This window comes from Histoplasma capsulatum, genomic scaffold (assembly GCF_000149585.1).
Source record: "Histoplasma capsulatum NAm1 scaffold_6 genomic scaffold, whole genome shotgun sequence".
Classification (NCBI taxonomy): domain Eukaryota; kingdom Fungi; phylum Ascomycota; class Eurotiomycetes; order Onygenales; family Ajellomycetaceae; genus Histoplasma; species Histoplasma mississippiense.
In genome coordinates this window covers 649,709-663,570 of record NW_001813977.1, presented here as the reverse complement: position 1 = coordinate 663,570, position 13,862 = coordinate 649,709, and the positions used below count along the sequence as shown (strand labels likewise).

Below are 13,862 nucleotides of genomic sequence, written 5' to 3'. Positions count from 1 at the left end.
TCCACTCTACTACCAGAATGGCGATGGTGGTGATCGAGCTCTTTTGTCCCAGTGGCCTAAGAGCTTTGAGGGGAGACAAAATGTTGCTTCATTTTGTGGCTGAAATGATGTCAACGTGTGATAATTTATATTTATGCAGTGGAGACTTGAATTCAACACTAGTTCACAGTTGGCTTAAAATCCCCTCTATTCTTATCCCTGAAATATCTGTCTTGCCTGCTCAATTTCCAATCAATTTCTATGAGAATAAACATCACCATCTACCTCTCAATGCTAGCTTAGTAGCTGACTATCTGTCTGCCTACCTGCTTGTCTATCTACTGATCTGCCTGAATGAATGATATCCACTGATGACATCTATCGATGACATCTACTAATGATATCTTTCAATGATATATCTATTTGATGATGTCTGCAGTGATATCTAGCAATGATATCTACAGATGATACATCGATGATGATATCTGCAATCATGTCTAATGATGATATCTGTGATGATATTGTTTAATAGCAACATAATGAATAATATGACTTCGCACTTTCGCTCCATCTTGCCCCAGCTGTATGTTTCATGAAGCTTCTGCTATAGAGTGTTGTGCCTGAGCTTTCCAACCCTTTTGGAGGAATTAAAGAGACCTTTATCTCTGGGATTTGCCCCTAGTATTTATCAAACCTAACTCTGCTCGTTGATAGCTATAGGTTGGCAGTAAAGTTGGGGTGGCGGATAACGCTGTGGCGGACCCTCGTTCACGAGGGTCTGACCAGAGGTTTTGAGATGAACGGTAGTTTACAGATCATAGGTCAAGTTCAGAGGGTTTAAAACCATTCACTGAATTCATCATCAAAGTTAACATTTTGTTCGTTTGACCTTTCGGGGTTCGAGGGTTGGGATAATTGTGGCGGAGAACCTTAATTTCAGTATTTCATGCCTCACCAAGGGACCTTATGTGGCAAGACCGGTTGAAGGGCACACTCTATCTGGGTCCTGCACTTCAAACTCGATCGATCGATCGTCAGGTCTTAATTATGATTTACTTTTAGTTACTTATTCTTAGATAGTAATACCTCTCTCTCTCTCTCTCTCTTTTTTTTTAATTCTCTTGCTATTACGTATATGCCATTCGTATTCCCTATTTCAATATCTATCTACAGATATAAATTGGTAGTAAAATCTATAAATAGAGTAATCAGAGTTCTAGGGCAAAGGGCTCAATCACCACCAGCGCCGTGGTGGTATAATACGAATCACCCAATCCAATCCCCCCAACAGTTATCCTCCCACATAGATATCAATGTATCATATAATCATCAGAATGGAATCAAATTTCAGTCAAAATTATGATCAGACTCAGATCATGTTCTTATTTTTGATAGTCAGCCCATGGCGTAGTGGTAAGCGCTGTTCATGGAATGCTTTCTCAAGTAGGCACTTGGTGTTGGGGCCACCTCTGCTGAGACAAGAAGTGGGTTTGAATCCCACCTTCTCCAAAAAGGATATTATCACATCTTGGTGGATATTGGAGGTATCCTTTCTTATCTCATATCTATTGGTAACTGCCACTGCAGGGTGGAGCAATGTTCAACACTATGTATATAGTCTAGATGGATTCAGTATCCCCTCGTCGGTAGGTTTTGTGCAAATTAGCGTGGTTTCGATAGTGTATATTATACGAGATCTTATTGAGCAGCTAAGGTATTTTTCGGTATTACTTGGTATTAGTGTATTTTATAAACCCTAATTAAGGATTCGTGCTGTCACTGCCAGATTGGGCCATCTCATGAAATTCCTCCCAACATCGAGTTTTCAAACAGAGAGGTGTATTTTGACAAGCTGAGCAATCAGAATTTGATTGACCTGCTCTTAATCCTTTCTGCTGTCCTATCTTTCATTTATACTGACACCAGGCACAAACTAGGTGTTTTGGCAGTGAAATTCGTTGGTGATTTAGATCTCTATTTGATCATTCGATAGGGAGGTTGTCATGAATCTTAGGTGCAAATTCAAAGAGCTGTTGATAAAGCTTCTCATAAAAGCTTATATGAGAAGGCAGATCCTTCTTAGGGACTCCCTGCTGCTTCTTATATAAGTAGTAAAGCCGGTAGGCATCAACCGCCGCAGAGTCAATAAGCCAGTAGAAAAATAGGGAGCCAGGTCCGATAGGTAATTCTATGGCTAGTATATGCCGCACGGTACTGATTTGCTAGGTCCACCCCATTCATATTATGATTGTAGTCATCTATCATGACTGGGATTTTCAGCTTCTTCTGTGGCTGACCTTCAAAGACCTTTCGTACAATATTGGCATTGGTTGAGAGCTCTCCAGACCGCTTTCGAATACGTTCAATAAAGGTGTCAAGCGAATGAATGGTGCTTAGTGCTAATACCATATTATTATCTTGCCATGCAAGACAGAGAACCTTCTCTTGTTCAATAGCATATAGAGTATTCCATGGAATAGCTGCTGTATAATCTCTAAGCTCTGCGAGAACTGCCGGAGCCTGATTTGAATGAGTAGTTCCACATGCACCATATCCCTTTTCACGTAGGAATTTGAATAGTGCAACAGATGTAAAGTAATTATCTAGATAAACTGAGTAAGGAGTTACCTGCTGAGTGATAGAGAATTCAGTGATCAGCTCTATAAGTGACTCTGTAGGCAGCTCTGTGAGCAGCTCTGTGGGCGGCTCTGTGGGCGGCTCTGTGGGCGGCTTCGTGGGCGGCATAGAGATAGTGGGAAGCCATTGAAGGAGATTCACCACCATAGATCCCATCTTTGTTAACCCTGGGAATTGAAACATAGGCATTATACTCTGCCGGCGGCTTGATCAGAAAAAAGATCATAAATAGCCGTGTTCTGCTAGGCCAAATATCTTATATCCCCGAGGAATTGGCTTGGAAGGCATTTTGTAGGTGTGTTGACTCCGTCCAAAACATTTAATCATTATCTCATCTATTGAAATCTTAGAGCCAGGGGTGTAGTATTTTCAGCATGCTGTATGAAATTCAGTAGCTAACGGCTCTACCTTATACCACCAGTCCTTATTTTGAGCCTCGGGCCGACGGGCTTCACGGGGGTTTGATATATGAATATATCGTTTAAGCTGTTGGAATCGCGTATGGCTCATATGGGATTGAATGGAATGAATAGAGCCCTGTTTCAGGTCATTCCGCCAGTATAGATCAGTCCGTTGGGATTTATGGACTTCCATATAGAGAAGAAGGTCTATAAAAACCTTTATCTCTGCTGGATTGATCTTTTTCCATTCTCGTGGCTGAATAATAGAAGTAGAAATAGAAGATGTTTCCACTATTATTTTCTCTGTTTCTATCTCCATCTCCACATCTGAGAACTTTGGAGCTTCATTATCAGTATCTCCATTCTCTTTCTTTAGTTTTGCATAGAGATTTGTTGAATTGCTGATCTGTTGAAAGCATTCCTCACTGAAAAACAAGGTAAACAGGGCATAGGGACTCTCAATATTAATATCTATAGAAAGGTTGAGAACTGGGCCTTGTGAAGTAGGTTGCATAGAAAGGAATTTAACTGATTCTAGTATGGAATCTCAGCAATGACCTTCTCAATAGGTCTCTTTCATTTTTTAGGTGTTTTTGTATGAGCTGGAGAATCAATTAGTTATCTAGGTCATAAGGATTGATTAATATAAGGAAATTACCTTTGGATTTGGCAGGTGTTTCAGCGGATTCCATGTTTGCAGGTGGATATCATGAAGAGAGGCCTGTAGGGAGGCCTGTAGGTAGGATTTCATTGCGTTGAATTTCATACACGATTTGAATGCTTGGCTGAGAAACGCGCATCAGTGGATTTCAATAGCCAATAGCTGCTCATATAAAATTCTATGGGATTCTATTGGCCATGCCAAGGCGCCGGTGCAAATTTCCATACGACTAATTGAAACCACGCTAATTTGCACAAAACCTACCGACGAAGGGATAGTGTGGGATTCTAAGATGTGTGTAGCTTACATGATCCCCCTCGTCTGGCCGCGAGGACACAATTAGCGTATTACTATTAGTGTAACAACTAAGCTGTTAGCTCTGAAGTACCAACCAATAATTTCTCATACTAAATTCTATGTAATCTGATTTGTTGATACCACTCCACTATCTCGCGTTTTCTGCTCTACGCGTTCTACAACCTTGGAATCTTCTCATCTTGATCCATATTCATATCCACCGTGGATGCGATCACCCCCTGCCCACCCTGGGATAGAAATATGACCTCTACAGGTGATTTCCAATTCTTCAATGCTTCTTTTAATCAATCAGATTGACTGATTTATTTATTAGAAAGTACAAAAACAGGTGTAAAGCGAAAGCGATCTGTCAGTGCACTTCTAGCAGACATTCCACCTCTGAAGAGTATTAGATTCAAATCCATGGAATCTCCTCATCGCTCTCCAACTGCCAATCTGCCCAATATTGATCCGCGGAATCCATACACCCTATTCTCTCTCTATATCTCAGAGTCTGATATTCAGAATATTGCCTGTTCCACCAATGCCTACGCGGAGATACAGATATCAAGGAATTCAGCCATTCAGCTATCAATCCACGGGAATGGCAGCCAACTACTTCTACAGAAATCAAGGTATTTCTTGGGCAGATTATCTATATGGGAGTACATAGATCTCCGGCAATTGGAGATTATTGGAACAGGAATGATGTTCAGGGGCCAGTTCACTCATCAAGACTTCATATGGGACAAAAGCGATTCGAGCAGATCAAGAGATATATTCATATATCCAACCCTCGCAGGCCGGAATCCTCCTCCTTTATACAGAAGCTAGAGCCTTTATACTCCAACTTCCATGCAGCATGCCGGAAATACTACAACCCAGGTTCAAATCTCTCCATTGATGAGATGATGATTCGGTTCTTTGGACGGTCCAAATACACAGTTAAGATGCCTCAGAAACCAATCAAGCAGGGATATAAGGTCTTTGGACTAGGAGAACAGGGCTATCTTTGGACTTTCTCCATGTCTAATGATAATCTCCGCATAAGTACGATGTTCCGTACTCCAGGATTAACCAAGACTGGATCTCTTGTGGTGGAATTGATTGAACGGTTGCCAGTATTTATACAGAGCTCCGCGGCTCTGAGCTCTCTACAGCACTCTGAGCAGCATCTAGAGTTGAATAACAGCAAAGAGGTTGCTGGCTACTCAATTTACATGGACAACTACTTCACCTCTGTTGCTCTATTCCATTATCTTCGAAAGCAAGGAATTGGAGCTTGTGGAACCACCCGTCCTGCCAATCTGCCTCCTCTTCTACAAGAACTAAAGAACTCCGGACTATCCGCTCATATTCCCTTCAATACTCTGTGTATAATACCTCAAAATGAGGTTCTCTGTCTTGGATGGAAAGACAATAATATAGTATTACTACTGTCTACAATTCATATGCCAGACAGCTTTGTTGAACGTGTCAGGAAGCGCCCAGGATTGAACTCAACTAATGGCCCTCAGATCCGGAGGATATTTGGAGACAATTGGCAAAAAGCAGTGGAGATTCCTACCATCATTGATGATTACAATCATAATATGAATGGGATTGACCTAGCAAATCAGTATAGAGCATCCTATGAGACTCATATGCCCACTAATCGCACCTGGTTGACAATTCTGTACTGGATTATTGATCATGCCATTGTCAATGCTTATATTCTTCATCGACTGGCTACTACTGGCACTACTGGCACTACTGACACTACTATATCTCACGTTGAATTCCGCCGGCAGCTCTATATTCAACTCCTAGAATTCTCAAATCCTCTACCTACTACTCGATCAAATCCGGATCTAAATCACCAGCGAATTTCTCTGCCATCTTCTCAAACTTGTGCCTGGTGTCAGTATAAAAGAAAGAGAGAAGAAGGGAATAAAGGAAGAGCTCCAAGATCAAGATATGGTTGTGCAGCATGTAACAATATTGCTCTCTGTTTGAAGAGAGGATGTTGGAAGGAGTTCCATTCCAATGATATTAATTAGGGCTAGATCAATAGATTACATAAATTACACTAAAACACGCCAATACGGCCGATCTCTCATATAATCCAGTAGTTATCGCGTATTTAATACGCTAATGTACACGCTAAAAATACGCTAATTGTGTCCTCGCGGCCAGACGAGGGGATACACCCTCTATCTAGCCTATTTCAGTTAGAATTCTCCACTTTTCAGTCTAAATAGCTGGTTGAAGTCTAAGCCTGTATAAGTGGGGAATATAGAAAATACTAGATGTTTTTGAGTAGGTAAAGCTGTGTAAGAGTGTATTTGAGTGTGTAAGAGCATACAGACCAGAAAATTGGGTCTCTTATAAAACTTTAGATCAGGTTAAACCGGACAACCGAACACGCCCTTAGCCTATTCATGAGCCCTGAATTTATTTCCCTGATTTAAAAGAAATCAGGCTAACTGTATCTAAAATAGTATTCAACTTAGAAATTATTATTGAACCTCACAAAGCACTTACAGTCGATAAACAGACTTATTTTTATTTACTTATTTTTCATCTTATAGATAAGTCCACTCCTGATTTTAAGATCTGTGTAGCTTAGTGCGATCTCTTTCCCATGGTTTTTAGAGAAAGGTTATCTTAATATCTAATACGATAAACCTTAATGCAAAATATCCGAGGCAAAGCAAATTTAAAATTTCTGCAAATATATAAGGAATATCTAATGATTAGAGAATGGGAAGGCTTTCCATTTGCTTTTTTTTTTTTTTCAATGCTTTTAACCTTTCCGCAACGTTCATCTCACTGCAAATTACTTACCCATTCTTATATGTTTGATGAAGTCATCTATGTCAGCATGCTGAAAGTGACTACTGTGCTACTTATTTTCATCAGCATGGCTGCTGGCAAACTAGTCCCCCACTATCAATCAGAAAAATATCCAAGGAATGAAGAAGTTGACTGGGACTATTGTGCGACGGAAGTCTGGGTATGTAATGATATAATTCACCCCCTTCAACCGTTTGCATGTATCTAAATAGCTTATACTGTTATCTAGTGTGAGACCAATGAGGATTGTAAGGTGTATGATGATTGTTATCAAAAAGCATTAGTAAGTGATAGTTTTTTTCTAAAAATTAATGAAAGCTGAAATAGCAAATACTGATCAAATTGAAACCAGTTTCATGATACACGTTATGTTGGATGTGGTGTTTCCATTTTTAAGTATTATTCATGCTGGACTTGGACTGTAAGTGGCCCACCTCTCTTCTATAAGCTAACTTCTAACAGCAAACACAGCCAGGAGTCATTCGTTAGCTACACGCTTTGAGCCACAAAATGAAGCAACTTTTGATCCTTCCAAGCTTCATATGGTTTAGAGACTTGGCTTTTTTCCATCTAATAAATTGTGAGAGCTGTATTCAGATTATAGTATTGTTATCAATGTAAATAATTCACATTTTGAAATGAAGAACTTACAATCTAAATCATAGTCAGCAAGAAATAATAGATTATAGTAGGAGCAACCTGCCCCTAGCACCCCCCTTCAGGGGGTGGGCAAACGAACCTCTAAATCCCAGGGGATGAAGGCATCTTTAATTCCTCTAAAGGGTCGGAAAGCTCAGGCACAACACTATAGCAGGAGCTTCATGGAACTTGCGCTGGGGCAAGACGGAGCGAAAGTGCAAAGTCATATTATTCATTATGCTGCTATTAAACGATATCATCACAGATGTCATCACTAGATAGATATCACCGCTGATATATCATCGGTAGATATAATTAGCAGATGCCATTGCTAGATATTATCAGTGGATATCATTCATTCAAGTAGGTCAGTAGATAGATAGGTAGACAGATAGCTAGATAGTGATGTTTGTTCTCATAAATATTGAGCAGGCAGGTTTGTTGGTAGGTTTCTGTCGGAACTAGATAAAGTCCGAATATTGACCCAATTACTGAATATCAAAAGAATAATTTAATTGCTTATTATGACTCCAATAATTACATGATAACCAGGCAGTATTTATAAGAAAGAGAATGCTAGAACATATGATAGGGGCAGTGCTGGTATACATCGGAGCAGTGATCCGGTTTCCGGAATTGAGATAATAGAAGATCCTTGCTAGTGCAATCAACAGAATCCGCGATATGATATATCACTTCTCACAGTTTCTATGTTCCATCAGCAATCGATCGGATATCGAGCAGATTGGTAGGTCGGAGTAGGGTGAGAATGGGGGTCTGAGCCAATTGTGGACTAGTCTTAAAGTCAAGTCTCCACTGCGGAAAGCAAAAGTGGGAAATTATCAGCCACAAAACGATGCTTTTGTTCCCCAGTCCAGAGCTTCGTATGGTTCTTGGAGACTTCGCTTCGATCCGTCTAATCATTTAATAATAAGGATTGATGGTTAAAGAGCCACTATTTCTTGTATAAATTTAGTGTCATATCAAAATAACTAGCGGTTCAAATATAGTCTTCAAAGTCAAGAATCAAATTTGCATCTTTTTCCATACAGAATCAATTTGTAACGGTAGGCCCCTTATAAATAGGTGTTGGGCGCGGCTGGCAGGAAGTTTTGGCCTAGGTGGTTCGTGCTGTACTCTTACACAAAATCATTAGAGAAGACAAGTATACTTCGCTTACTACTCCGCACACTTCTCATTTTTGAGAGCACGTAACAAGCTCACCACGATCTGTTATAAGTACAGTACAAACCTCTTGAATTCACTGAACTCAACAAAAACAGTTCATCGAAAGACGCAATATTATAGAATATCATCAACATAGAAGAATATATAATTTTAGAGTCTTAATCGGTTATAAAAAGTAGTGGTAAAAAACTATATAGTAAGAGATAATTTGAGAGCAGAAGAGAGAGGATATTGTAAAGCTTTTCAATTATCTGAGATCTTATTGTATCATCTTGAAACCCAACTTGAAATTTGATAACTGATCCACTATTTTCATAGTTATGCCTCTTCTTATTAGAAGTGCAATCCTTTTATGTTATTGTAAGAATACTTATTAATCATACAATTCAATTGATAGTTATACACTAATGTGTAACCACTGGGGCAAAAGAGCTCAATCACCACCAGTGCCATGCTGGGACCAACCAGTCCAAACCCCCAACAGATCTTTGTCTCCCTTCTATTAGTGTATCATCTTTAGAATATCACAATCTTCTAATTTTGAACTAAAAGGCGAAATATCTAGAGATCTCATGAAGAGATATTTTAACTAAAGGTAGATGATCCTTCGCGAACGCACCCCTGACACAAGGTAACGCCTGTTTGACTTAGTACTAGCCCCCTCCTCTTCACTCGATACCTAATTCTCCACACCACCGGAATTTGGGCAGCGTGGTGGGTCTGTCGCGATGGGGGCTGGTCGATTCACCGGGGGAAAACTGTTCATTACTATTGTTAACGACTCCACTCAGGCTCATTTCAAGTGTAAGGATGATATTATGTCTAAGCCATCCCATCTCAATGGCCCATGCCGTGGTCACTGGTCCGTGTTCTGTCAACCTTGCCTAAGCGGGGACGTGACACAACTAACTAGTGGGGTAAAACAAGAGAAGTATGTTTAGCCTTGAACCATAGCAAATTCAAAACGCCTTCATATCACCCCGAATAGGCAGTGCAATCAATACGTGCCAATTTCCAAACAAAACGTTCGATCCCTCCGGAGAAGATGGCGACAGATATTTCCCTCGCAGGTCATATTATGTGTTCATGCTAACCAACGGGAGATAATTAGACTAGCTGCAGATTCGCAACGCGGCCTTTGAGTGGTCTGAAAGCTACGATCTCAAAGACTGGGAGCGACTTCAAAAGATCCTAGCCCCTTCTGTCCGTCTTGACTTCCGCGGCCTCAAGGGCGAGTTACATGAGAACTTGAGCCCCAAAGAGTATGCCGCCATTCTTTCCAGCAGGCCACTCCTGGGTGACAGAATCTTGAAGACACAGCACCTCTTAGGCGGCGCCAAAGTGGAGTGTCAAAGCGACGGCACAGTCAAAGTCCAGCACCAGATTCGCGTCGCCCATCAACGCTACAAAGACAATACCTTTACTGAGGTCCTAAACAAGGGCCATGGTATTGGCGTTACCACGCATTGGACAATCTATGTCTGTATCTCTGCAATATACACTGTGGCTATAAATTCACCATTACTATGTTCGTACTGATAACCTGCACTCTTTAAACTAATAGTCTTTGTGCTTGCCGTCCCATGAGACCACGGCCTTAGGCTTTGTCAAGAAGGTCCCATCGTACTTTGTGCGCATCAGATGGCAGCTCAATATTTAACTATCATGGCTTACCGACCAGCAAACCACATTGGGAAACTGGGCGTGAATGTGCCCACCAACGGCGGCGCAGACGAAAGGTGTATGTTTATCCGAATATTGACTCTAGTTAACTTAGTTACTGATGGAGGTGCAAGGTTGGCTCATTGTAACCATCTAGTGGGCGCAGCACTGCTTAAATAGGTGTTGTCAAGTGGCATCAGCAAGTATTAGGGATGCCAACAGTTACTATTTTTACCCGCGTAAGGAGTTGAAATGGATAAGCTCTGGAGCTGATTATAGATTTACGATCAGATTTGATCCTAGATTGTATCAAGATTTAGATAACCTTTATCCAATCCTCGCCCCCGGTAAAAGGAGACTTTTAAGGGGAAGCTATATGATTATTGCCAAGATGCTATAACGATGCTGTCTTCATTTCTTTTACATATACTTTTCCTCATAAATACCACTATATTTTCAAGTAATTATCAGAATTATTATCTATTGAATAAATTCCTTGATATTCGGTCGATAACTACCTAAACCCCGGAGGAAAACGAGGTGTTTCACGGTTTGAAAAGATCTAACATTCAACCGAGGTTATTGCTTGGATTGCCAAACTTCCCTATTGGTCAATCAAACGGCTGGGCATTAGTGGCGTGGAAATAAAGTCCTTGTCCTGGCAAGCCCCTAAGCAGTTTGAGTCGGTTTAGAGGCTGGGTGCCCTAAAGCTTGGCTGTTAAGTTAGGCACCAAGGCTCCAGAACTTCGACTGTGAGCACTCCTGATTTCCATCATAATTTCTAGCGCCGGAAAATAAACTTTATTTCCACGCCCCCCCGAATCATGGGCTGTGACTGAGCCCTGCAACGGTTCACACATTAGTTCGTCAAGGCAGTTCAGCTGAATCTGCATTCCCACGCAATTTGATGCTCTTGGATATGAAATAACTTCAGAGCTTGTTTCGAAGAAGGCAGGATTATAAGACCAACTAAAAAAAGCTTTGCCATGCCTTCAAGCTATCGAAGTACGGAAAGCAACATAACTTATCTAGACTTAAGTAGAGCTTGATAAGCTCGCTTGCTGTAGTTGTCTGAACGCATTGAATATGTAGCTCAAGAGATCTTCAGAGAAACTGCAGGGAGCATTGGATGAATCTTTCAAGCATCAAGGGCCTTCTGGGATATGTGTTAGTTTGTCAGGGATATCATCCTGGACGGTGCAGGTTTTCTCACCCGGAGATAAGAAAGAGGGCGATCCCATGTGTTGCATAATATATATAGTCAGGATGAGGTTCATTCTTCCAAGTTCTCTCGTGCTCTCGTTCTCTTGTTCTCGTTTCACCTTTTTATTTTCTTCTCTCATTTCTACCTCCACATTTGGATTCATATCATTTGGCCAGGTCCAAGCGAGACTTGGTCTCGCTTACATCAGAAGATGGAAGAGGAAGACATAGTTGGTTCACCATCCACAGTTCGCACAATGGCAACTTCCCTGCAGCCACTGTTATCAAACGACACCATAACCGAACAAGAGACATTTGGACCGAATCATGGAATCGAAATAAAAAATACTTCGAGAGGATTCAGTTGGGAAGGGGGCCAAGCGGACGCTGGTATTGAGACGGACGCCCAGATTAGGGAGGCGCGATACCAGCCGGATACCAGCACGGCTAAAGACCCGAATCTGGTTCAATGGGAGGGGCCCTCCGACCCGGGAAACCCTATGAACTGGAGTCTCGCGAGGAAGTGGTATATCACCATTGCCATTTCGTGTGTTGCATTCCTGGCCATGTTCTCCAGCAGTGTTTTCGCCCCAGCCACCGGGTACACTGCAGAGGAGTATCATGTTTCAGAGTTGGTCATGACACTGGGGACGAGCCTTGTTCTACTCGTAAGTCCTTAGTGGATTGGTCCCTTCCAATTTAGCAACGATGTTGATTGTATTCAGGGATTTGCTTTCGGACCATTGATATGGGCCCCATTATCCGAAGTGTACGGCCGAATGACGCCTCTATGGGTCGGCTTCGTTGGATTCACCATCTTCCAAATACCCGTGGCGACAGCTCACAATGCTGAGACTATTTTGATTTTTCGGTTCCTGATCGGGATATTCGGCGCCTCCACGGGTGCTACCATTGCGGGTATCATTTTTGACATTTGGGATCCCGTCACTCGCGGAGTTGGTGGAGCGGTATTTGCCGTAGCAACTTTCGTTGGGCCTGTTGCAGGTCCAATTCTGGGTTCATTCATCGTAGAATCGAAGCTTGGATGGCGCTGGACCGCATGGCTGACATTCATTTTCTCTGGAGTCTGCGCTATTATTGGAATCACCACGATACGAGAGACTTATGCCCCAGTCATCCTGCAGCGCCGTGCTGCTCAGCTCCGGAAAAGCACAAGGAACTGGGCACTCCACTCCGAGCTGGATGAACATATGCCAACATGGGTAGACCTCTTCACAAAATACTTCTCCCGCCCACCACAGATGTTGATTAAGGAGCCAATCCTTCTATTCATGACGATATATATTGCCGTCACCTACGGCATGCTCTATCTCTTTTTCTTTGCGTATCCTATCTCTTTTCTCCGGGACCGCGGCTGGAAAAACGCCGGAGTCGCTTCATTACCTCTATTGGGTCTATCCATCGGAATCATAGTTGGTCTAGGCATCATCGCCTATGGCACAAAAACCCATTTCGCGCGTAAATTAAAGGAACGCGGAAGTGTTTCCCCCGAAGACCGACTTCCCGAAGTGATCATTGGCGCTGTCTGCCTACCCATCGGTCTCTTCTGGTTCTCATGGACATCCAGTCCAGAGATTTCCTGGGTAGCGCAAGCTCTTGCTGGAATCCCCATTGGTGCGGGCATCATCATAATATTCTTGCAAGGAATCAACTATCTTATTGATGTTTACATGATCCTTTCAAATTCTGCTATCGCGGTCAACACGTTTGTGCGATGTATTACAGCCGCTGCTTTCCCGCTGTTTGCGGTACATATGTACGAAAAGCTTGGGGTTAATTGGGCGGGAAGCTTACTGGGATTTTTGTCTCTCGCACTGGTCCCGCTGCCGATTCTTCTTTATTTTTATGGGGCGAGAATTAGGGCTATGAGTCGCTTTCAAGTTAAGCAGTAATGAGTGAACGATATCAAAATAGTAACAGAATGTTAGTACCTGATTCCTTGGAGATTTCGCTCCCGCCTCTTTCGTAGCTCTCTCTAATATGGGGACGAACGTGTAAAATCGAGGCTGCTTAGCCACTATGGTGGAAAAAAAAAAAAAAAAAAAAAAAAAAAAAAAAAAAAAAAAAAACCACCCTTGAACCCTTGGTTGTTGGAACAGGCAACGAGGTCAATCAGACAAAGCAATAAAATACTCGTACATCTCGTTACAAGATGTACCGGCTTACCACGTGACTGTGCCCGTACCTTTGAGTTTAACCCCGACGCGTCGACTCTGAGCCGCGCGAACAGTGGAAAGGAATTCGCTTCATATAGCAAAGCCAGCATAGAGACGGCCCGGGTACACAGGCTATCGTTGAACTCATTGTTCTCACAATTGCTTCCCGCGAATCCAGCAAAG

General features: G+C 42.1%; 5 protein-coding genes across 5 annotated transcripts; 4 read left to right on the top strand and 1 right to left on the bottom strand.

Annotated features, from left to right (window-relative positions):
- Positions 1-1,961: 1,961 nt before the first annotated feature.
- Positions 1,962-3,709, bottom strand: HCAG_06531 (predicted protein; the record flags this gene model as incomplete). Its single annotated transcript, XM_001538876.1, has 5 exons — positions 1,962-2,167; positions 2,277-2,499; positions 2,529-2,582; positions 3,025-3,488; positions 3,676-3,709. The coding sequence occupies 5 exons, from the start codon at positions 3,707-3,709 to the stop codon at positions 1,962-1,964; spliced, it is 981 nt and encodes a 326-aa protein (XP_001538926.1).
- A 527-nt stretch (positions 3,710-4,236) lies between these two features.
- Positions 4,237-6,078, top strand: HCAG_06530 (predicted protein; the record flags this gene model as incomplete). Its single annotated transcript, XM_001538875.1, has 4 exons — positions 4,237-4,249; positions 4,325-4,610; positions 4,778-5,874; positions 6,029-6,078. 4 exons carry the CDS (start codon positions 4,237-4,239, stop codon positions 6,076-6,078), a joined length of 1,446 nt encoding a protein of 481 aa, XP_001538925.1.
- Positions 6,079-6,929: 851 nt separating this feature from the next.
- On the top strand, positions 6,930-7,408 carry HCAG_06529 (predicted protein; the record flags this gene model as incomplete). The annotated part of the gene is made up of 5 exons (XM_001538874.1): positions 6,930-6,970; positions 7,040-7,076; positions 7,163-7,231; positions 7,300-7,355; position 7,408. Coding segments are annotated over 5 exons (204 nt in total).
- Positions 7,409-10,302: 2,894 nt separating this feature from the next.
- Positions 10,303-10,664, top strand: HCAG_06528 (predicted protein; the record flags this gene model as incomplete). The annotated part of the gene is made up of 3 exons (XM_001538873.1): positions 10,303-10,378; positions 10,480-10,538; positions 10,620-10,664. 3 exons carry the CDS (start codon positions 10,303-10,305, stop codon positions 10,662-10,664), a joined length of 180 nt encoding a protein of 59 aa, XP_001538923.1.
- A 1,095-nt stretch (positions 10,665-11,759) lies between these two features.
- On the top strand, positions 11,760-13,537 carry HCAG_06527 (predicted protein; the record flags this gene model as incomplete). The annotated part of the gene is made up of 3 exons (XM_001538872.1): positions 11,760-12,170; positions 12,228-13,271; positions 13,493-13,537. 3 exons carry the CDS (start codon positions 11,760-11,762, stop codon positions 13,535-13,537), a joined length of 1,500 nt encoding a protein of 499 aa, XP_001538922.1.
- Between the last annotated feature and the right edge of the window lie 325 nt (positions 13,538-13,862).